This window comes from Pavona decussata, unplaced genomic scaffold, assembly GCF_977016875.1.
Source record: "Pavona decussata unplaced genomic scaffold, jaPavDecu1.1 SCAFFOLD_366, whole genome shotgun sequence".
Lineage (NCBI taxonomy): Eukaryota > Metazoa > Cnidaria > Anthozoa > Scleractinia > Agariciidae > Pavona > Pavona decussata.
Genome location: NW_028145742.1, coordinates 2,982,501 through 3,005,742, shown reverse-complemented (window position 1 = coordinate 3,005,742; position 23,242 = coordinate 2,982,501). Strand labels below are relative to the sequence as shown.

The 23,242-nt window shown below is 38.6% G+C and overlaps 2 protein-coding genes across 2 annotated transcripts in view; one reads left to right on the top strand and one right to left on the bottom strand.

Annotated features, from left to right (window-relative positions):
- Window positions 1-710: 710 nt before the first annotated feature.
- LOC146452839 (coronin-1C-like) lies at window positions 711-10,290 on the bottom strand. Its single transcript, XM_085097467.1, has 7 exons — window positions 9,945-10,290; window positions 6,139-6,576; window positions 5,066-5,185; window positions 3,916-4,017; window positions 3,239-3,445; window positions 1,937-2,155; window positions 711-978 (listed from the first exon to the last, which is right to left on the bottom strand). The coding sequence occupies exons 1-7, from the start codon at window positions 10,134-10,136 to the stop codon at window positions 886-888; spliced, it is 1,371 nt and encodes a 456-aa protein (XP_084953593.1). The 5' UTR covers window positions 10,137-10,290; the 3' UTR covers window positions 711-885.
- A 44-nt stretch (window positions 10,291-10,334) lies between these two features.
- LOC146452838 (sphingomyelin phosphodiesterase 4-like) overlaps window positions 10,335-23,242 on the top strand; it is a 14,093-nt gene continuing 1,185 nt past the window's right edge. Inside the window, exons 1-17 of the mRNA XM_085097463.1 lie at window positions 10,335-10,436; window positions 11,676-11,759; window positions 12,029-12,238; window positions 12,835-12,937; window positions 13,651-13,712; window positions 14,803-14,948; window positions 15,925-16,081; window positions 16,425-16,496; window positions 16,910-17,043; window positions 17,453-17,543; window positions 18,028-18,143; window positions 19,263-19,386; window positions 19,486-19,525; window positions 20,880-21,037; window positions 21,543-21,767; window positions 22,132-22,299; window positions 22,857-22,985. Of these exons, the coding sequence (XP_084953589.1) occupies window positions 10,419-10,436; window positions 11,676-11,759; window positions 12,029-12,238; window positions 12,835-12,937; window positions 13,651-13,712; window positions 14,803-14,948; window positions 15,925-16,081; window positions 16,425-16,496; window positions 16,910-17,043; window positions 17,453-17,543; window positions 18,028-18,143; window positions 19,263-19,386; window positions 19,486-19,525; window positions 20,880-21,037; window positions 21,543-21,767; window positions 22,132-22,299; window positions 22,857-22,985 (2,037 nt within the window). The 5' untranslated portion in view covers window positions 10,335-10,418. The remainder of the gene's footprint in view (window positions 10,437-11,675; window positions 11,760-12,028; window positions 12,239-12,834; window positions 12,938-13,650; window positions 13,713-14,802; window positions 14,949-15,924; window positions 16,082-16,424; window positions 16,497-16,909; window positions 17,044-17,452; window positions 17,544-18,027; window positions 18,144-19,262; window positions 19,387-19,485; window positions 19,526-20,879; window positions 21,038-21,542; window positions 21,768-22,131; window positions 22,300-22,856; window positions 22,986-23,242) is intronic.

Here is a 23,242-nt window from a genome sequence, read left to right as displayed (position 1 = left end):
ATCTTAATACTATACTCTAATTTCGTTTTTCTTTTTTTGTTTTATATCGTTTTTCTAGTGTTGATTTTTGTATTCATTTAGCCTTTCTTTCATCCTATTACTATAAACTCTACCTCTAATGTTATCCTCGAGATGTTTTCACTGGAAGTACATGTCACATTTTGACTGAAAACATGCATACTGTGCGTGTCTATTTTGGAGCACTTCTTTCGACAAGTATGCCCTTGTCTGTTGACAACTATACCCTTGTCTGTTGCAACAGCAAAACTCTCTTCGGTCTTCAAATTTTCCCATGAAACCTTTTGTTTCATTCAAATGACTCGAGTTTTAAAACTAGGGGATATTCCGCAGTTTGTGTCACGGTACGTCTTGACCTGTTACAGGCAAGTGAGAAGCCAGTTAGGGCAACAAGGATTTTCCAAAAAATAAAAAAAAAGGTGTTTTGCAATTCAATAATGATTTCCTTTTACAATTTAATGGTACTCTGCTTCTTCGTATTTTTGCATGTGTCTATATTTGTTTGTGTAAAATATCTTTTCTGTAAACTGGACGCCTGGCATTTTTAACTCTAAGCCAGTACCCATCTTTTGTGTTTTACATATTTTAAAAATCCTCTCTGTAAACTATCTGGGGGTAATAAAGTTTGTTGTTGTTTCAAGTTTGTGCAACCAAAAGGAATCTTGAATTGATAAAACAAGTACTCTGCCAGCATCATTAACAGTCCTTTTAATACAAATTAAGGTTGGAAAAATACAATTCGCAAGCTTATCTAATAAACTTTTTTGAATAGTCACTTAAAACTAAGAACATTTCAAAGCTGTACTGGTTCACATCAATTGCGTGATGAACCTCTTTTTTTGCCTATTATTCCTTTACAGAGCATGCTTATAACTTCTCCATTTTCTCCTCCAGAACTTTGATTCGCTTGTCTTGGGCATCCACCTGCAATTTTAATTTCTTTATCACCTCGGTGAGATCCTGTTAAATAAAAAAATAGCAACACATTACGACTTCATTCATTGACAATACAGGTTGCAATGGTCTGCCAATTAATTTTTTTTTAAGGCCAGGACAAGCTAGAGAACATGTTGAGGGGACTAACGGCCCACTTTATAAAAAAAATTATTTTGCACCGACAAAATTGTGTTCCCCGTTATGTTACATGAAATTCAACAGGTTTGAATTTGCGCTTCTGGAGCGGGGACAAAGTGGCCCAAATTTTCATTGTCACATCATGTGCACCGATCTTGCAAACTGTCCCACTACAAAATACAGTCAACTCTCGCCTTGCAGACATCTCGCTATTACCGACACCCCGATGATACGGACAGCAGCTTAATCCCCAGCAAAAATAAATTACAGACGCTTGACTGAAATAAATCCCCACTATTACGGACTCTCGCTATTAAGGATACTGACTCGCAGTCCCGGGGTTGTCTGCAATAAAGGAAGTTAACTGTCAAAACGAACCAATAAAAACGTGTTATTCATCTGTGTCTGCAACGTGCATCTTATGCAGTGCACACCAAGGGACATGTGTCCAAATCTTAAGAGTGACTACACGACAACCTCGTCCCCAGGGTCTTGGGAATGAGGTTGACTACACGATTGCTTACAGAAACCAACTAATTCGAGTTGGTTTCCTTGACAGTCCATCTCATGGAAGCAAGCAAATTAATTAGAAGGACTTGCCTTTTTGAAGGCTTTCTCACTCACGATAAAGGACCTTACCGTACTCCCTGTACCACAATTCATTTGGGGGCTTACAATTGAGGATTAAGAACCTATTGCAAAAAAAATTTCTGTAACACTCAATGTGGAACCTAAAAATTCAACCAACCAAACCAAGCAAGTTCAGTGAAGTGAAAAGGCCTTTGTGAGTTGGAATGTTTTTCATTTAGTGTGTCCTTCTAAGGAAGCTTGAGGAATGACTTACTTCTTCATCGTCAGCCTGTGCTGTTTTCTTGGGTGCTTTCTTTCCAAGCGCTGCAAGTCCCTTCTTTGGCTTCTTTGTAGTCTTTGATTGTCCCCCAGCTTCTGGCCTGAGTGATACCAGTTTGGGGTCAGCATTTTTTCCCTCCGTCCACTCTTCAGCTGTTAGAGATGGCTCATCTCCTGGAGCGTCAGGAAACAGGTCCTCCTGGAAAAGTTCAGACTGCAAAAAACAGGCAATTCAGGACTCTTTATTTGACAACAAATAAGTCTTCAACAACACTTATTTGAAGATTTTAGCTAAAGCCTTGGAAAGAACAAATCCCTTGATTTACCTTTTGTTACAGTCACTTTTACGTTTTTTTTTTTTACCTTACATACAATTAACAGGAGTTGCTTTTTTTCCAGTGCAGAAATGTTAATGCCCATAACTAGCATATTGATGAAAGCACAAAGTAATGACAAAAAGAAGCCTGAAATTCTGAACAACAAGTTTACCTCTAAACAGTAAATAACATCATGATAAAAACTAGAGGTAAGTTATATTCTATTTTCATTGTTGTAGCTCTGCCACCAAAACTTTGCTTTCCTCCAAACAGTGTCACAAGCTCCCCAGGCTCATAGAAGGCTGACAAGCTACAATCTTTAAACAACTTAGCGTTCCTCCATTGCCCTTGGGCGTGATTACATGGCAATTGGGAGGGCGGGATTCTGTAGCAATCACAAGATCAACTGATGAATCTACAAGGTGATGAAGGGCACGATTCAAATTGCATAGGAAAGGACTGGCCTCAGACATTTGGTTTTCCAGTTTAGTTTGTGCTTGGTCTGAGATGTCGCAGCAATTGCATGAGATTTTTCGGCCTGTTTGGCTGAGATGGATGTTCCAGCCTGCTTAGCTTGAGCCAGACCAGAATTCTCAGCAAAGGTTGTAATTGCAAACACATCTTCTTGGATTATTGCCCACTACATGTAATGTAATGTAATGGGCTGAAATTAACATCAGGTCATCCTTTGAAATGAGGTGTGGAGGAAGGCAAAAACGTTTCCATCTTTTTGTTACTGAATAATTGCCTGGGTTTTTTTTACAGCCTCCCCAAAAACTATTCAATAATGATGTTAGCTTTTTATTATGACCCAGGATTTGAGTAAGGGACTCAATGAGTCAACTAATCAATCAATCAATCACTTGAATTCGTTGAGCAAGTGTAACATGATAGTAAAGCACTTACAGATCAACCACCCTAGTGACTCTCAATACCTTAATATAAAAAAAATACAAAAATGTAAATTCAGATAAACACACCTTTCTTGGGACTGTAAAACTGATTGGCTCACAATATCCCTTAGCAACGAGTTTGTAGCATTTTGCCACTTCATTGATAGTGACATCACAGCCACGTTTTGGCATGAAGCAGACTCCTCGCTGTGGAGTATTGGCACTGTAGTTTGTTAACCAGTGACAATAGGGCGATTCTGAGACTAACTCATAGTACCTGATGATACTATCACCCTGTAAACACAGAAAGCAGAGTGACTATCAATCAATCAGACGTAGCACCAAAGCAAGGAAATAGAATTAATCAATATACTAGATTGCAATCAGAAAAAAGAAAATGTAACATTTGGCATTCTCAAGCTTGAACATACCACATTACCTGTTCTTAGAATTACTTTTAAAAACGAAAAGACAGAGTCCAAGGAAACGGAACACTAGTGGCAGTGTAACACCCTTATGACATGACATGATTATGACTCTGGAATAGAGTTGAAATATTGTATCTTCTTCATTCAATCTTGCATAAACCAAAACCTGGTTCTGCAATGATTTCTATTCTTGGACTCGCCCTTTTCCTTATTTAACATTCATTGTTTGCCATTGTCATCATCATCATCATTATTGTTGTTGCTGTCATATGCCTTGTTATGGTTGTATAACTCTTCCTACTGTGGAAAATAATTTGTGTGCACCAAGCTCCTCACCTTGCCAGCTAAGTAAACCATCTTAGTGCCAGGATCATAGTGAATAAAGAGGACAGCATTCGACTGGTCAATCTCCTCTAAGGCTAAATTTTCCAAAGTACTCTGTAAGATGAAAACAGGAATACAGATAAGTCAGGGTTTTCAAAATCACCCGACGCCCGACGCAAGTCACCGGCTACTTCTAGCATTTGCGCCGGGTACTTTTTGTCTCCAAAGTATAAATTTATGTCAATAACGTAGCTGATTACGGACGTGGATATTTTTGCCCAGATTTTAATTCCAATTGTTATAATTACTAGTTATATACATCTTCTTCATGTTCATTAACTACTATCCAGTGTTGTCTTTGGGTTGTTTCAACGACATTTAATATGAACCGGAAACTAATTGAGGTTCTGCAAAGTTTCTGTCATTTGACGCCTGCTTTTACCCTTCTCATCTTGCCGGTAGGCGAATTATACACGTGGCACTTGCGAGCACAGGCCGTACATTTGAGCTCGTACATCGCTTCCTGTAAGAAAGTCAGTTTACAATGACCTCCAAACAAACACTTTTTTTGCCCTGAAAATGCACCAGAATGTATTTCTGGGTATGCAAAATTTAAAAATTTGCCGTGACCCCCCCCCCCCCAGCAGGGGCGTACCCCCTACCGCACCCTCCCCTGTGCGGCTTTCGCCACACCGCACCGCTAACGCGGTGCAATTGTCCTCCGGCTACTTTCACATTTCCTCCTGGTCCTTTTTTTCATTTTGAAAACCCTGTAAGTTACTCAGATTTGGGAGAGAATATCACGAAAAATATTGCTTTTGAAAGGAACGTCTCTTGTCAGCCTCCACGAAATTCTCCAGCGTTTGTTCTTCCATAACAGCCCCAAAACGTATATTCGGCCTTTGATGATTCATGCTATCAGGAATACAACTCAACTTGATAAAAATGTTGCCGCTTGTTCCTACATTCACAAACAATATTTAACAAAGACCACACATCATATACCTGTACAGCATTCACATATAGCCAAGACTATGACTGAGAGCTCTGTTGTAGGACGTGACCTCGCAATAGAGTTTAGAAATAGTTAGTGTTCATGTGTGGTGACCTACCAAAAGTGAACTGGCATATCACAGAAGTTTTAGAGTTACATTAAACTAACCGCATTCCAGACTGCATACTGTCGTGCACTCATCCTTGAGAAGCCACATGTAAACAAGAAATTGAGATCTCCACAAAACGCCACCCTCTGGGGTTTGGCTCCTTCATGGCCGCTTGCTTCCTGGAAAGTATAGCACACCATGAGAATCTGATAACCACATATTTCTTTGAATGTTAGATTTTGTACTGAGAATAGTTGGGTTTGGATATGTGCCGACTGACTGCCTCGAGTCTGCATCAAGTTTTACACTGCACTTATGAATAATTTGGGAGTTTAAGAAGCTACCACAGCAACAGCAACAAGAATGTCACTAAATAATAGGATTTAACAAGGAAAAAAAACCCTGTGCATGCATTATACTATTTTGGTACATTTCTTCACATCCAAATTCAAGGTTTTGTGGAGGAATTTTTTTTTTTTTTTTTTTTATAAAAGAGTTGTTAACTTTTTGCTTGAACGTTCCGTCAGGCCCTGAAAATTTAGACAGCGCCACCTGGAGTAATAAAAGAGTCAAGTTTCTTTCACAAGAATTGTCTCATTCGCTGTATTAAGTTATTTGTGAGATACAAACAATAATCACCATAGATCCTAAGATTTTTTTCCTAGAATAGTTTTGGACCAGTCTTAATATACTTGTAGCTAAGAAAAGTCATTACTATGGGTTTCGATAAGCACTGGCAAAAGGCTTAGGTCTCAGCAATTACCATATGTAAATTACCCGAAATTTAGACCCCCTGTGGTCTGACCTCTGGTAAGCGACCACATATCCTTGAAATTATGGATGGTCGGTTATGGGAGGTTCGACTGTATGATCTAATTTGCTGAACTTTGGCTTTGAATTTCTCCAAGAATTATTAATGGTTTGAGAAGCTATATCAAACAGGAAGAGTGTTTCATCAGATTTCCAAACACCTCAAAGTTGATTTAAAAAACTTGGCTGAGCCTTGTTTTCTCTCACCCACTTCTCAATGTTTGGAAATCGGATGAAACACCCCTCCTTGTGGTTGATCTATTACGTGAGTACATAAAATCCATATTTGATCTGTTACTTAAAAGCAGCAAGTTATACCCACACAAGTTACTTTTCCGGTCCGCGCATCAATAACTCTGATCTTTTTGTCTTTGCAAGTGGTTGCAATAAGACTTCCATTGGTATTCCAGTCGATGCTGAAGATCAGATCTGGGTGACAGTCGATTTCTATGGCAGCCTCTCCAGTCTCCAAGTTCCAGATAACAATTAACGGGTCATAACTGGCACTTAGAAGGATGTTGTTTGCCACAGGATGCCATAGGATTTGATGAGCCTTCCGTTGGTGGCAACCTTCCAGAGTTAATAATGGCAAGTCTAGATTCGTTTTGCTGAGACCCTCGTCTGGAATCTCCCAGATTTTCACAGTGGTGTCCTCTGAGGAGGAAGCTATCATATTATCATTAAAAGGATTCCAAGCCACATCCAGGACATCTTGCTTGTGTCCACTCACACGCCCATGCTCAGGATCAAGGCGACCCACCTAGAGTAAAGCAGAAGCAGAGTCCAAGGGCAGTTTTTTTTGGTGCACTTTAATGGAGCAATTCAAAGGAGGTTTACATATGCAAAGTTTGGGATTGACATTTGAATTAATATGAAATGCACCCAGTATCATGATTGTCTGCTAGAATGTGATTCACATGAAAAAGGAGCTATCTGCATGACACTGTTGCTAATCACATTTTCAAGTGCCTATGAGATAATTTTTTTTGTAATTTTGAAGCTTGTTGTGTCCTGATTATGAGATGACAAAAGAAATTTGACAAAATCAAATAAAACTGACATCTTTCACCCTCCAAAAAACCTCAAAATTTACTTAACCGTGTCCCGTTGACTTGGAATGAGTCTTTGCTCAGGACAATACTGATGACGTAGCAAATGCCTCAAAGAGTTGTTTACTTCTTACTTCTGAAGTATTTCCTAGATCACAGCTTTGTAATACGATGGTTTTGGCCGCGCGCAAGATGGAGACACTTTTAGGCGCCAAATTTAAGACTTTCGGTTCGATTTATTCCGCGTTGTGAATGTTTTACCACCTAAAAACTACATATTAAGAATCAGAAGATAATAAACTATCATGTTAGAACAAGAAATTTTTTACTTCATACACACTTTAAGTACCCTGTTGCTCAGGTTTTGAATTATGTATAAATAACACTGAGACAATATTTTCCCCCAGTTTCCCAGTTCTTCAGTGAGCATGACAATTTTGAACTGTTGGACTCTACCTTGTACCACAGTATTATTTACAGAACTAGAATCTTCTTGATTTGATCACTCTACACAGATCCAACAGGAGTAATACAAAATTACTCAAACAGAATTTTCAGGAATGGTTTTCAGGGTTCTCAATAGGGTTTTGCACAGCATTTGCCGTGCTATTTTCAGCTATAACATTGAAGTAAATGGCCGTAGCTTGGACCCTATGGGCCTACTGATCAAGGCGCTTTTACAGCTGTAACACTTACTAGTTACAACCTTGACAGGTGTTAAGGGTTACGGGTTCAACTGAGAACCCTGGGTTTTTATAGGAGTTGATGCAAGTGGGTTCAAATTGGTTACTGTTAAAAACCAGAAAACAATTCATATATCAGAGATACAGTAATTAAGCTTCAATAACTGGATCATTGGATACTGCAATATCATACATGCCTCATTGGCTATCTATCATCACATACCCAACACACACTGGAATAATAGCCTGTTTTACCATTGTGCACTTAGTGGCCTGGCCTATAAGAAGAAACGAGGATGGAGTTGACCTTGTTTTGATACAAACCTCACTGCTTTTCATATGTAGATCATGCCATTTTTATGCTAACTAGTTTGCTTACATGTATATTAAAACAAAGTCAACTAGTCTTGCTTCCAGTCAAAGGTCAGGTCACTAACCACACAACCGTAAAATGGCTAATGTTTTATGCACAACACTGTTGAACCCTGCAAACTAAACAAAGCAACAACAGTTGTCTTTCATTTATACTCTTATAGACCATAAAATGACGTTTTAAAAAATGTTCACAGCTCAAGTGTTTCACTACCAAGTTTTTAACATTTTATGGCGTCATTTAATGGTCTCTAAGAGTACAGACATGGAAAAGTATGAGCAAAATTGGCTTTTTTTTCTGTTGACAAATTGCGCATGTTATATCTGAGGAAACTCTTACTGTCTACACTCCTATAGACAATAGCTACGAGCCAATCACTGCACCGGAATTTTGACAGTTATTGTAAAATTACTTCGGCAACATATGTCACCTTTTTACACTGATCTCTTTAAATAATTACCAAAATCTTCTATTAGGTGCGGTTACACTACAGCTCTTCCCCAAAGCTCCACTCGGGTAAATAGCTTGGGTTGGTTTACTCTTGGTTTTGATCGATTACGTACTTGCGGTTACACGCTGATAAATTGCCCGAGGGGAACAGTAAAGCTTTACACGATTTGGCAGGAAACACTGATAAATGCAAACATGGATGACACGAACCGTGAAATGTTTTCAGTAATTCCGCTGCTTTTCTTACAACTTCCACTTCAAATAGGTTTAGTGGTTCAGCAAATTACTTTAAGAAGAGAACGTCAACGCCGACAACAACTGCCGTTTTTTCAGAGTTTGCACTTTTTACTTTTTTATTTAAGAAGACGTCGAATTGTTGTTCGCCAACGTAGACGAGCTTGGGCGTTTCCGCGACCACAAAATTGGTTTCATCAACTTTTGAACGAAAGGAATTTGGACCACTGGTGGAGAGAGAACTTTGGCGTGTCTCGACGCACTTTTGAATTTATCTGCCAGCTTGTAGGCCCAAACCTGGAACGTCAAAACACCAGGATGCGAGAGGCTTTCCCTGTCGACAAGCCAAACGCAGTAGCGGGTAGGATTTGGCGCCAAGATGAACTTCACTGTCTTCACAGCACGTAAACAACACGTGATTTCTGGCGTTTCGCACATTTCACTTTCTCGTGATAGGTTGAGCCGCTTTGGGTTCTCCTTAACACATAGACCTTACCTCTAGAACTGTCATGGGAAATTCTTTTGTTCTTTTTGACGTATCCATGGAAATTTCCCCAAGGCAATTTCACTCTGGGAATGTGGGTTACACACAAAAAGTTGCTTCCCCGTGGGCAAGAGCGATTTTCCCAAGGGTAAAATGGTTGGTGTAACCGCACCTAATGTTACTTGTAACAGGGTAAACAAATTAATAAGGTTACTGTAGTAAGCTAAACTTCTAGGAAAATCACAATAACCTCACCAGTAAGGTTGTGTTTCTTCCTCATGTCATGCGAAAGATAATAGAGATTTAGAATCTAAGTCTACGGCAAACACATTGATGTTTTCTTGAAAAAATGAGTGCATAGATGAGAAAGTGCAAAATAATTCTGACCTTTTATGGTAATGCAAAACTACTCAATTTTTGCAAAGAAACATAAAACAGCAAGTGGAAAATGTAGGACAAGCGTGGTCATGTGATAATTTCTGCCATTTGCCCTTTGAGGTACACTTAATTCTAAATCTCTACTGTAAGAAACTGCTTAGAAACGTCTCAAATAAAATAAATGTCATCAAAACTTGAAACGTTGTAAATGTTTTTGCAAATCTGTCACACACCATAGCCCATATTTGTTCAAGTTCATGGTTACACCCTCCTTCGTAATTTCCTCGTCACCCGGAAATACCAGATAGAAAGACTGAAATGTGCTTTTTGCTGAAACCACTATAAGAAGTTATATCCAACATTTCGTGGTCTCCCATATATCGATCATGGCCAAAACACACATATTTGCATAAACTCATCAACATGTGCACTGATTTACTGGCTAATTTGAAGATACCCGTAAAACAAGCAGCTTACCTCATCATGTCGCAAAACCAAGAAAGCGCCACCACCAGCTGAAGCAACGATAATAGCAACAAATTTGGGGTTAACAGCACAGTACGGCGACTCCACGGAATTCTTCGATACAGTGAACCCCTCGTAGCATTGGTCTTTCTTTGCTGCTGATCCAAAAACATGCCGAAAATGCGATTTTCTTACAAAAGCCATACCTGCTTCAGTAAGGAGCTCTTTATGAATATTCTCGTGAGGTTTTTTTGCTTATTTTTTTGAATTTCGAAACGAAAAACCTGGAAAATATTCACGAACTGCACATCTGCCCGGCGCTGAAGTGGTATTTGAGGGGAGGGGCGCACGGGAGGCCTGGTTCTGGTCACATGATCAAGTTTCCGGGTGCATCGTTATTCTGTTCAAGTAAGACTACACAAAAAGTCCCTAACCTCCAACGGGCCGCCATTTTATGCTTAGAAAGCTCTGGGGATTACGATAAGCATGAATGTCGACTTCACGGTAAAATAATTGCCCTTAAAAATCATAATAATGTATATTAGTTTCCAACTTCCCGCAATCTTGGGCAAGATTTCCGCAGAGCCTCATGCATTAATTATGTATACATTTTGCGACTCAAACTCTAGTCACGCTTGCCGATTTTGAAGAGGGTTAAGTTTAGTATGAAAGTGATGCATGTATAATTAAGGTATAGGGCTGTGCGGAAATCTTTCCCAGTCTCGTTCTCTCAAAGAGAATGTTATTTACTCTAGTAATCACAAGATCCAAACACTTATTTCTGACAGATCAAATCATCAAACCATTGAACGGAAGTCCAGTCCACGTTTCCATAACAGACGTCAAATTCAAATGTTCTTGGTTTCATAATACTTTTCATGAAGCGTTTATTTGGCCAAATGCCCTGGAATTAACTGATGCATAATAATAAGTGGCACTAATCTCCCCGTCTCCCGTACAACTTACCAAATCTCTGGGCGGATTAAAGCAAGCTTTGATCCCTTGCCCAGAATAAGCTGTCCCCAAAGTGCGGAAGATTGTGGTTTTTAAAATATCTATGGTTCCGCACTGTAACAGATGTTTGCAGGAAACTAAAGCAAATAGGTTGACTAAATACAGGGAGGTGAGGAGGGACAATTGTTTGTTTGAAGGGGGAAGTTGGTTGATGTGGGCCATTTCAAGAGGGAGTGTGCTGATGGCAGGGGTTTGGTGCAAAGAAATTTCTAAATTTAGGATGTACAGCATTAACTAATCTGGTCTGACAGACCATACATTTATTATGGATTGTAAATTATGCCCACCCAGTGTGAGGGGTATCAAATGGTCCCTTGAAATGTTCTAGTGCTCGCAAAATTTGGCCTTTGTTCGATTTGCTTGCAAAAATTAAATGTGTGCTCGCTTGCTTGTGCTCGTAAAATTTTCGAAAATGCTCACACGCTTGGATTCTCGTTAAAGTTTGCTTGATTGCTTGAAATGTGGTAAATCTTGCTTTGTAGGCTTTTCTGCTCACCAGCTGTATTTTCTAAAGTGCTCTATTCTCGCAAGACAAATTTAATCACTGCTCGTGCTCGCAAAAAAAATTCAGTGCTCGTATGCTCACGAATGCCCGCAAAGATCATTCAATAACCCTAGTGTGCAGTTCAGGAATTGAACACCAATCAAGTTGATTCCTATAATAATAATAATAATAATAATCATAATTTAAAAGGCAGTGACAAATTTTTCTCAATGTGTTTCATCCAGAGCAAAACAAGAGAGGCTCTACAAAAGCCCCTATATCAGAGATGTGAAGAGATAGAAAAGTTGATAGAAGGTTCTTCTACACAGGTAATAAGAATGTTAATTATCTAACCCTCAATCCTTCGATCATAATGTTGATAATGTAAATATCTGTGTTTCTTTGGAATTAATATAAATGCTTGTAGGGAAACTCAAAACAGCATTGGAAACTGACACTTGTGTGTGAATCAAGTGTCAACAACAGCTTTTGTTTCCCCAAAGTTTTTTCTTGTGTTTCTTTAAACTCTATGTAAAGTTGGATACACAGAGGATATCTTCTTTGTCTTAATTTGTATTTTAAATTTTGTTTTTTTTAGAATCTACATGGGTTCTTTCCGCAGCTCCTGAGCAACATTTTTGGTTATTCAGGCAGTACAGACTGGGGCCTTAAAACCCTCTCTCGTGACAGCAGAGAATTTGCCATAGTTCGGAGATTTCTATCTCCTGGTGGTACAGTTTTCAAGCTGATTGACTTACTGCAAGCAGATGACCAACACAGATATGAGTTTTTCATTAGTTGTCTTCCAGTAAGTTAGATATTTCTCCTTTATTATTTTATTTGAAGAGGATGTGGAGGGGGGAGGGGGAGCAGGGATGGTGCAGTGGTGAACTCACAACGCCTCCCAACAGTGTGGTCTGGCTATGATTCCTGGAGTTGCCGCCATTTGTAGGTTGTGTTAGGGTTTATCTCCAGGTTCTCCAGTTTTCCTCTATCTGCCAAAACCAACACTTCCAAAATTCCAGTTAAATCTGCAACACACAAAAAACCTTTGAATGAGCGCCTTGGAGCTCAGATCATGGTGTTCTGTAGTTGAACAATAATATTTATTGCTGCATAATTTACACTAACTTTTTTTTATCCTTGAGGTCTTTTGGTAAAAAAAAACATTGTTATATATTTAGTCCAGTCAAAGACATTCTTCCTTTACAGACTGTTAACACTTTGTGAAATATGTTTCCTTGCCGGGTACATTTTAGTGACATTGTAGAAGAAGCAATGTTCAAATCTGTGACAATGCAGATAATTTATTGTTCCTAATCTGGGCATTAAAAGCAAATCTAAACTAGAAAGTCAACTTATGTCTCACGCTACTGTGTTCTTTATTTTCATTCATGTGCACAGTTGCCAACACAAAATTCGTTATCAGAGGGCATTGTTCCAGTTTTGTATCACAATAAAGTGCCAATCAGAGGTCCTGGTGAAACTGTCAATGCAGTGTTACTAAGTATCCTTTTAAACTGTTATCAAATAACCGTCCTTTCATGGATGCCCCATTAGGGGTTTGGTCAAGATTTTGAACAGGTGGACAAAAGCTTAGTACACCTGGGCAGGGTAGTTAACTTGGATATGTTCTTTTATGGAAAAAGTCAGACCAGTTAAAAGCAGCTGGGCAAAGTCATGTTCACAGACGGTCAAATTGCCCGGTGCCTGATCCTTAATGAAACCCTTGTTCTGTGGTTAGACGTTACTCTTCAGGCTTTTTATGAAAGTCAGCAATTCAAGTTCCGGTTGCTGCTATTGTTTCTCAGGTGGTCAAATGGATTCCAGTCAACCATTGAACTTGTCAAACTTACTTAGTATGGGAGTAATACTGTGACATACCTAAGCATCCTAACGACATTAGACGTGGGAGTACGATAAGTAAAATAATCCTTTGCGGTGCTGTTGCTTCATGCTGATGAGTTAAGTACCATTAAACGTTTCCTGGGGTTCGTTGAGGTATTTGAAAATGATGATCTAAAATAGTTAATTTACACAAATTATGGAGTTATGTGCAGGAAGCAGAAGCTCCCTTCCTGCACCAAGGGATCATTGATGAGTAGATATTTCTTGCTCTTTCATCAACATTCCAAACGAACAGTATGAGAAAAAAATTGATTTGGATATAGTGGGGTTAAATATCATTTTATAATTTCAAAGTTGCTTAACTTGTATGAGATACCTTTGAATATTACATGTTTCATTTTGCCTACTACATTGTGCATCAACACGCCAATAGGGTAAGTGTTTTGACTTATAATGATTACCATGACAGAGTGGTTTTCAGTGAAATGTTAAAGTGCACCTAACCCCCAAATTTTTTTCTCTTAAATAAATCTTTGCACCTGTGCGAAACATATTGCGCTATCTGGTGCCTTTTTCAACCAAATCTTGACTTTTTATAGGCTGTAAAAGTTACGAAATCTAGCCATTATCTGTCCCATGACCAAGCTAGTAAATATTAATTCTTTGTGAAAATGCTTGCAAAGCAGTTTGTGACGTCATGTAAGGAACAGACCCATGCCCCTTACTAGCTCATCATGGAACAGATGATGGCTAGATTCGTAACTTTTACAGCCTATAAAAAGTCAAGATTTGGTTGAAAAAAGGCTCAATGCGTTTCAAACAGGTGCAAAGATCTATTTAAGCGAAAAACAAAAATTTGGGGGTTAGGTGCACTTTAAAACCGAGATCAAAGAACTTACTCTGGCCAACCACATCAAAAGGAAACAATGCAATGAACCAATCAGAACTCAAAGCAAATATATGAAACGTCGCCAAGTGCAGAAAATTCAAAAACGCATACAAGCGAGTTGCTTTAGTCATGGTTCTTTTTCTCATTGCCTGAGAAAGTGGCACAAGTTTTGTCAGCCAATCTCAGAGCATCATAGCGCAAAACCAAAACATATAGGAAGTGCTTTCAAAACGCAATTGAAAACCGTTCTATTGTACGTCAATTCATAACTGAGTTTGGGTAGAAAAGCTGGACTAAAGTACAATGAACGACCTTTGTGACACTTGGTGAGACAAGGATTAATGGTAATTATTACATTATTAATTTTAATGGCAATAAGAGATAAAAATGCATGCATGTTTACATGTATAAAGCCAGACACAAATATGTCGACTCCTGTTAAAATTAACTTGGAGTGGTTAGGGCATAAATGGATTAAATGGTGCATAATTTTAGCTTTAGTTCTGATTTGTAGTTTGTATTTGTTAATGACAGGTTGTAGTTGCTGTTGTTAATGTTTTATGTTTTTGCTGTGATTGTCTTTGTGATGATAATGATGATGATGATGATGATGTATCAACCTCTTACTAATGTAGGAATTTAGCACCAGCTCATCCCAGGACTACCTGTACTTGTTTGTGTTGGAAGACTATCTCAACTTCTTCTTGCGTGCAGATGGATCATCCATGTCGTCTGGCAGCTTGAAGGGTAAAGCCACAATGAGGAAAGGACCTTCATCCTGGTAAGATTTCTAAATAGATCTTATTTCATTAGTTTTTGTTATTATAATTTAGTATTATGTTTAGTCTTTTCTTATGTTTTTATTTATTTTTAATTATTGATTATACATTTAGGTGTCTCCAATTAGCATACTCTTTGTGTACTATGCTAGATGCATATGACACTAATAAAGTCCTTACTCACTTACCTACATTACCTATGTAGCTACTGTACCATAAGATACTCAAATTAAACTAGAAATACGTGACTCGCAAAACCTCACAAAGCTAGGTCTGGAGGGTCAGATGATTCGAAGTGATGTTGTCTTTTTTCTTTGCTCTGTGGTTTCCTGATGTCTCCTTCTTCTTCGCTGCTCACACTGAGGTTTGTTGTTTAATCTCCCTTGGCGAATCTGTCTTGTCCCTTGTGCATCCTCCTGTGATTCATTTGCAACACAATTAGGTCGTGTTTCACCAATAGTAAACATTTTTCACTGCTAGATGAATAAACATGAGTTGCGTCTGACGCCAGCCTGTCTTCCAACCTGTTTCTGCCTTGCAACCTTCCCTTTGTCCGACTTCATTCAAACTTTGTTTGCACTGTTGCCAGGCAACAGCACGGACACCTTCAATTATATATATAAATATATTTTTCACTCAAATTCGCATGGCTTAGCTCCACTCGTGCCTTTGTCCCGACAAATTTTTTTAACCTCGCTTTGCGAGGAATTAAACCACAATGACATATTGTATACCTTGCAAAATGGTATAATTTGGGGTTAAAAAAGGTGTGGTTGTCAGCATGTCACAAATTTGGGAAAAGAAAAAAATCTTTGTCGCGGACAGAAGTCAAAGCCTTGACATTCCATACATCAGTCTGATGTTTTAACCAGTGGATCAGTTAAGAGGCTCATTAATGTCTGATGAATGCACCTCTCGCATCTTCTCATGAAGATTACTATTCTTATATCTGTGGCCTTTGCTGTGTTGTTATTTCAGGCATGATCCTGGTCACTATCCTAGATCTCAGCATTTTCAGAATCAGTTCAAAGGTCTGATCAAACCTTCATCAGGCAGAGTCAGTCCACCCACAGTGCATCATGGAATGTTTCATCATGGATCACAGGAAATGTGGAGATCAGAAACATTTTTACAGGTTTAACCATACATTTCTTACACCACCTGAAGTAAATAATTTAGTATAAGAAGGAATTTGAGAGAATTTGAACACTTTCAGGTTTTCCCAGATTTCCTCCAAATTAATGTTGTGTGACTCAGACATATTTGTTGTTAGAGATTGAAGAAGTGATCCAAAATATACTGGAACCCAGTAAATATATATGCATGACCAGACTGAAATAATTTGGTTATACTAATGGGCAGGGGTTAAAAACAGTTTTATTATTGAGGTAAAAATACCCCATTATAACAAGGCAACAAGTCACGGCATAATTTAAGTTACTTTCATCAATAATCAATCATTCTTGTCTAATTTTCAGATTCTGATAGAATTTTGGTTGAACCAGAACACAGTGTATTCCATTTCAAGCAATGTTCTTTCACGTGGACGGGTAAATTAGTACTTGTTTTGAGTTTGATTCCTGTATAGTTATTAAATTTTGTTAAGGCACTGGGTGAACTGGTTGTTTCAATGGATTTTCAGAGGATTGGAGGATCTGTGGATTGAGACTAAAATGGTCTGTGCATTTCTGTTTTGTTTCCTGAGACAATTAAGTTTAGTGGTTTTTCCAGTTGGAAAAATTTGCAAAATTGCACATCATCATCCTATCTGGGATGGAGCAGTAATACTCCTAGTCACTTCAAGCTGGGTATCCTGTGATGGGCTAGGAGCCCACTTTATGGTAGGTATCCTGTGATGGACTAGCATCCCATCCAATTGGAAGTGGAAATCCTATGGCCACATCTGATTCAATGAGTCCGTTTGATGTTATTTTACCTCTTTATTTTTTCTCATAACTTGCAGGATTATTTCATGCCATCTTTAGACCATGTACGAGTGGTGAGAATTTTAGTGAAGCATGTTCATTCCTTTGTTTATACCAAAGGCCCAGACATGAACCATCTCTCCATCGTGCACCCTTCTGATGAACTAAGGAGGTAATTAATTTACCACATAGGACTTAACACAGAATTGTTCCTCACAAAACTGTGTGAAAGGCCAGGAGGGTACTTCCCTATATAATCTACATATAGGTATGTGCGGCACCAAAGGGTATGGTTTTTGAGCCGTTTTGGTCTGAAGTATCATATACATTTTAACCATTTTGGTCTGGAAGTCTGAATACGAGCATGGATTTTACAGAAATGGGTATGGATTCTGGAGACCACAGGTCTAACAGAGGGAGCGAGCCAGGGTTTGGATAACCGTGCCACACTCTCCCACCAAAAGTTACGATATTTCATGCAAATACAACAAGAACACAGTCAGCATTATTGTTAGTACCGGTCTTCTTTGTGATTTAGTGTAAATCCTACAGCTTAACAGTTTTTATTTGATATCCTGTAGGGTCATCATACCTCAGTTCCTTCAAAAGAAGCTGTATCATTTCCTCCATCACTGTTTTTCCCACTGGCCTCTGGACCCTTCCTTTAGATATGTAAGTATTTTCACCATATTATTTCCTAATGGAATGTTAGAAGGGTTGTCATGGGATCCTAACATAAGATGCTATAGTATCCCATTTATCTTAGTTATATAATTATACAATTAAAAATAGTTTATTAATAGGATCTTTCCAAATCATCTTAACACGTATAGGACTATATGTGATTTGATGGATCATGATTAGGATCCCGAATTTTTTTAGTTAGTTTCTTATTGCTCTTTAGGATCTTTGTTAACCCTTTTAAATCCCTAAAATCAAAGAACAATTTCTCCTATCTTGTCCCCATACTTTTCTTATAAAAGTATAGAGGAGAAGTTATTAAAATATCAGTAAAATTCACCTTGGGTGATCATATCCTTAATTCTCATGACCTCAGGGGTTGAATAAGCATTGATATTGCAAGGAGAAATTTGATGCTGATCACTGTTAGGGCTTAAAGGGTTAAACAAAATCAGAAATCATTCACATGTTACAGGTGTTAGAGACATGGCTGAGTTACATTCAGCCATGGAGGTATTCCAAGGTTCATGGTTCTATCTCTCATGGAGCTGATGTGGAAGCTGATTCCAGAGAAACTGCAAATCCAGCATGGTGAGTGACTATGGAATGCCATCACTGACAGCAGATAAAAATTTGGTACAATTTATTGGGTAGTGAGTAGTGAGGAAGAGGACAGTATTTTTGGAACTCCAAAAAGTGGCCATTAGCTACAAACAAAAGTTTCCAAATCAGTTACACTAACCATGTATGATACACCATTGTTTTGAAAGCTGTTGATTTGTGTTTTTCAAAAATCACACAAGCAGCTATGAAGGAATTTATGATTTTGATAGCAATGAGAAACAGTAAAATATTTCAAAAATGGCCTCATCTTCTATTAATAGTTGTTAAATAATGTTATATCAGGGTAACTCTAAACTGTACTTTATTTTGCATCTCTTTGAGCACCAATAACAAAAAAAAAATAGCACTTTGAAATAAATGTGATGGTATATTTCCAGCCTGGTGAATGAATGAGAATGATGTATTATGTAGCTCAGTGGTAGAGCATCTGAAGTAGTAATCGGAAGGTCTTAGGTTCGACTCCTGATAGGAGCACTCGGATTTCTTTTTTCTGAGTATGCCTGTGTCACTTTCTAGAATAATACATCATTCTCATTCATTCGCCAGGCTGGAAATATGCCATCACATTTATTTCATATACCACATGTTTGACATTCAAATCCTAGCAGTATGCAGGATGTTTGTCCCATGAACCTAGTTTAATGGCCTTAGCTCCCACAAGTCTCCTGTAGCTCAGTGGTAGAGCATCCGAACTAGTAATTGGAAGGTCTTAGGTTCGACTCCTGATAGGAGCACTCAGATTTCTTTTTTCCGAGTATGCCTGTGTCACTTTCTAGAATAATACATCATTGTCAAAAGTAGCACTTTGTTTGGGTTGCAAAAATTGGTTGGAACAATGACGTACATGTAGCCATACTAACAGAACTGGTAGAGTTTAAGTAGGGTTTTATTTTCAAATATTCCAGTAATGGCCACGATATTATGCAAGAGTTGTGAAAAACAACAATTTATCCACAGACCCAAATACTCACGTTAACAGAAATTATACTAAGAAATTAACAAATCAAGTAGAGGTAAATAAATTGCAAATGACTTCAAAATTCCTTCAGTTGTAATAAATTCTGCTTTGTTCTCTTCCTTTTGCAGGAAATTCTTTATTTTTGAGAACCTGTTGTTCTACTCTACGCTATTGTTTGAATTTGTCTCCCGTGCCTGTCGTTTCAACCTTTATTCTGCTAAAGATGCCCAACTACTTTTTAGAGTAATAAAGGTATGTGATGTACCATATTTTTTTTGTCTATGGGATAAGATGAAATATGTTCTTGAAGGTGCCCCTTACAATAGTGTTCTGTGCACTTCTTTTTATTAGGTGTTTGGTCAAGCTCATCTTGTGGACATGATTGAAGAAGGTAGGTATCACAAATCACTTTCCAGTCAGCTCATACCTCGCAGAAGAGAAGCACAGACCAGAGTAGGAACTAGCCTCCCACGCAGTCGTTTTTAGGGGACTCGAATTACCACCTCCCCACAAACGCCTGCTCACCCAAGTGCCACATTCCTTTCCCATTGTTTTATTCCTCAAGCACCCTAGCCAATCACTATCGAGGCATTGTCCAATGTATCAAATCAAATTCCTGGTTACAACGGCCGCTTCCGTTTCTCGCGAGCTTTGTACAGTCTCTGGTACAGTCTTGAGAGATGCGGGAGTTAAGTTAGAATGTACAGATATTTTTTCACTTCTGGAATGGCTGGTTATGGCTGAAACGCCAAAACAAATATCGAGTGTGAATAAAAGCGCTTCTTGTGCGACGTTTTGACACCGTTAACTGCTGGGAGAGTCAAAATCTTCGGGAAAGTGTAGTCGATCTTCCCCGCCTGATCAAGTTGACAGTCGATGAAGATATGATATCACCTCTTACGCTACTCTACGTTACTCTGGAGCAGATTTGTTCGTTTGGACGAAGTGCTTCGAGAGACTAACTCAATTCAAGGGAAGATCTGCAGTATTTATCAGTCCATTGAAGACTATTAAACGGAAAGTTAAACGACAAAGAGCCGATCAACTTGTGGTCCTTGTGGAAAATGTCAGCTAATGTCGTACATGCCCCCGAACAAATTGCAATAATAAAGCGAGTTTCAACTGCAAAATCTTTAAAGTTTACTGACATATTGGGTATTTTTTCGGTTTCCTCCACACCGACAAGGTCGACAAGATTGAAGACAAAGCAATAAATATTAAAGCGACTTTGCGTAACCATTCGGCAAATTGACGAAAATATCGCTATTTCCCGTCACGAATTCTAATTCTTTGATTGCAGTTCGTTGAACTAGGAATTTTGAACGTAGGGCACACAATACTCAAAGCTCACGTAAGCTCGGTAAAGTTCTGTCTCTGCCGTGATGTTTTAACTGTTCGAGACCGCGAGAGGCGTTCTGAGGTCAAGGTCAACCTTCCAGATTTTAGAAGGTTCGCTGTGATTGGCTTAGCGGTGGAAAGGAATGTGGCGCTTGGGTAAGCAGGCGTTTGTGGGGAGGAGGTAATTCGAGTCCCCTAAAAACGACTGCGTGGGAGGCTAAGTAGGAACAAGCTTGGTAAATAGCGTATACAACAACAACAACAACAACAATTTATTTACAGATTCAGATTATATAAAGGGCTTGTCCCGCGTATGATGGTGGGATGAGACAAAAATGAAATTACAGCAACAAGTGTAAAATTTTGTTTTGGGCACTCAAAATTTTGACTCAGCTCTTTTGTTTCAGGAGAGAATGCTTATTTAACACCATCTGGGAATCGTCGCAGCACCCCACAAACCAGTCTAACTGGCACACCTAGTTCAGCTATCAAGGCTCATATCATGGAGCTGGAGGGTCCATCCTTCTCACTCAAATCAGTGTTTCACTTTCCAGGAGCCACAAAGGTCAGGTTTAGGTTTAAACTATAAATCCCCAACACTGATCATCTCAAATTCATCTTTCCCATTTTCCTACGCATTCACATACCTTCAAAGTGTTAGCCGCAGTCCCCTGCTGTCTTGTGCAACCAGGAAACATTTGGATCTTCTGCTGCTTTATAATTTTGTAGTATAGTTTTTATTTCCAACGGTAAATGTCTTATATAAGGAGGCGCAAAAGGGTTTAGCCATGTTTGCACGCATAACCCACCCATGCCATAGCTAAAGTGTACGCGTCAGCTGAATTAATCAAAATGTCTATCAAAAATTGCGCGCGCAGAACAGCGGAAGTGGAAATGTAGCATAAAATCGCACAAACCAGAAATAAAAGCTGTAGGATACATTTGTTTTTATCATGCAAATTATCTTAAATCATAGAAATCTTAAATCTTAGAAAGCTTATCTTGTTCTTATCTTGCAAATTTTGCGCGGTGAAACACCTTGAGTAATTCTGTTATTTCTTTGTTTCTAGTTGGGTGAACTTCATGCCAGAGTGTTATCTGCTCTGTATGAGGCTACCAGCAAGAGCCAATCAGCTCAGCAGTCTGTTGAAGACACTGAAGGGTTTTTTGCTGTATTTATGAAAGCTCTTAACAGTGGCACATCACAAGGCACTGACTTTGGTAGGAATAGTGAAGAGGGCAAACTTGTGTCTTACTTGGAACAAACCAACAAATTACTGTCAAATATTGTTAAGGTTAGTTTGCTCTTCACATGTCAGAAAAGTTAAAAGGAGTGTGACATATATATATATCAGATGAACTCACTGAAGTTGAGTGAGTTTTGCTGTGATAGACTACCTGAAGTTTTCTACCCTGGTTAAGATAACGTAAGCATGCAAACCCCAACTATCCTGGGAGAAGGGGAATGCTGGAATGATTCGCTCTGATGAAGATGCTTGAAAAGGCAGCATTCTAATGTTTTTACTGTGGTCAAATTACCTTTAGTTATCAACTTGGTTGATAAAGCCAAACATTTATTTATACTCCCCCACCAACATAGCACTAATCCCCTTATCATTACAAGAAGTAACTGATGCAATTGAAAGTTTCTCCTTCTAGACGACAGATCCTGTGGATGGTGGGATGTTGAACAGGACCATTCAGTGGGACAACAGCTCACCTGTTATTGAAAACAGACACAGGTCATTGACTGGTGTCCAAGCTTCCCTGCCAGACCATGTTGAGACTGATGAAGGAGTGGTACTTACTCCTTTAGGCCGATATCAAGTATGTGATCATCACATAATTATTTTGTAATAAATGTTGCACTGAAGTAAAAATCGTAACTTGATTTGAAGACAAGTTGTTCGTGATTAAAGAGGCTGTTTTGACATAAAATTTTGTGACTCTTCAATGTTTTACTCTTTGAAACAAGGCACTTGCTAAATATTTACTTGGGCTATTTGGGGATCAAGCATCTAGATTTCTGTTGGAATAAGAAGTTGGGGTTAAAATGTTTCAGTTACTTTGAAACTATTATTCAGAGTCATAACAGACATACATGTACACTTGAGTGCCTAGCACTGTGATAAGCTTGCGACCAAGCAAATCATACTGGAATATACATCACTGGGTTGTCAGTGCAAGAATGGAGATTTTCGACGTCAATGATAAAGCTGGTTGGTCTACTTGTGGCTTTTGCCCAAGTAAAATGCAAAATCCCTTTGTGAAAAACCACAGCAACAAAGTTTTATGACTTTTTTAGATGCCTTAGTTAACTTCATATGTTAGTAGTGATTAAATCTGGTAAAGGGAAGTCATTCCTACATATTTTATGTTTTTAGATGATGAATGGCCTTCGCAAATTTGAAGTGAAATATACTGGTGATCCTGAACTGCAGCCCATCCGTAGCTTTGAAAATCCTGCACTTGTGCGTCTACTATACAAGTTGTCTACACATGTCAATAAAAAGGTTATTAATTTAATTAATGTCTTTTCATTACCAAGGTCAACTGCATAATCATAACATTCTAAGCCAAAATATTCATTGTTCACTATTTTTTACCTAGAGTCAACCCATAACCACAAAGCATAGTGAGCATTCTAATGAAATACTTAAATACTTGGATCATGTTTACTGTAGGTAGGGTCGGTCGACACTATCGGTCGATGTATCGACCGACACTCGGCCGATATATCGGCCGAGTAGCGGTCCACACTCAGTTGACG

Bases quoted from the DNA above. Each gene is read 5' to 3' on its own strand.
- LOC146452839 (XM_085097467.1), bottom strand. From the start codon at position 10,136: ATGGCTTTTGTAAGAAAATCGCATTTTCGGCATGTTTTTGGATCAGCA. The intron at 6,577-9,944 runs GTAAGCTGCTTG...GCTTTACTCTAG, and splicing joins TGGTTTTGCGACATGATGAG to GTGGGTCGCCTTGATCCTGA. The intron at 3,446-3,915 runs GTGAGGAGCTTG...CTGTGTTTACAG, and splicing joins TGGTTTACTTAGCTGGCAAG to GGTGATAGTATCATCAGGTA.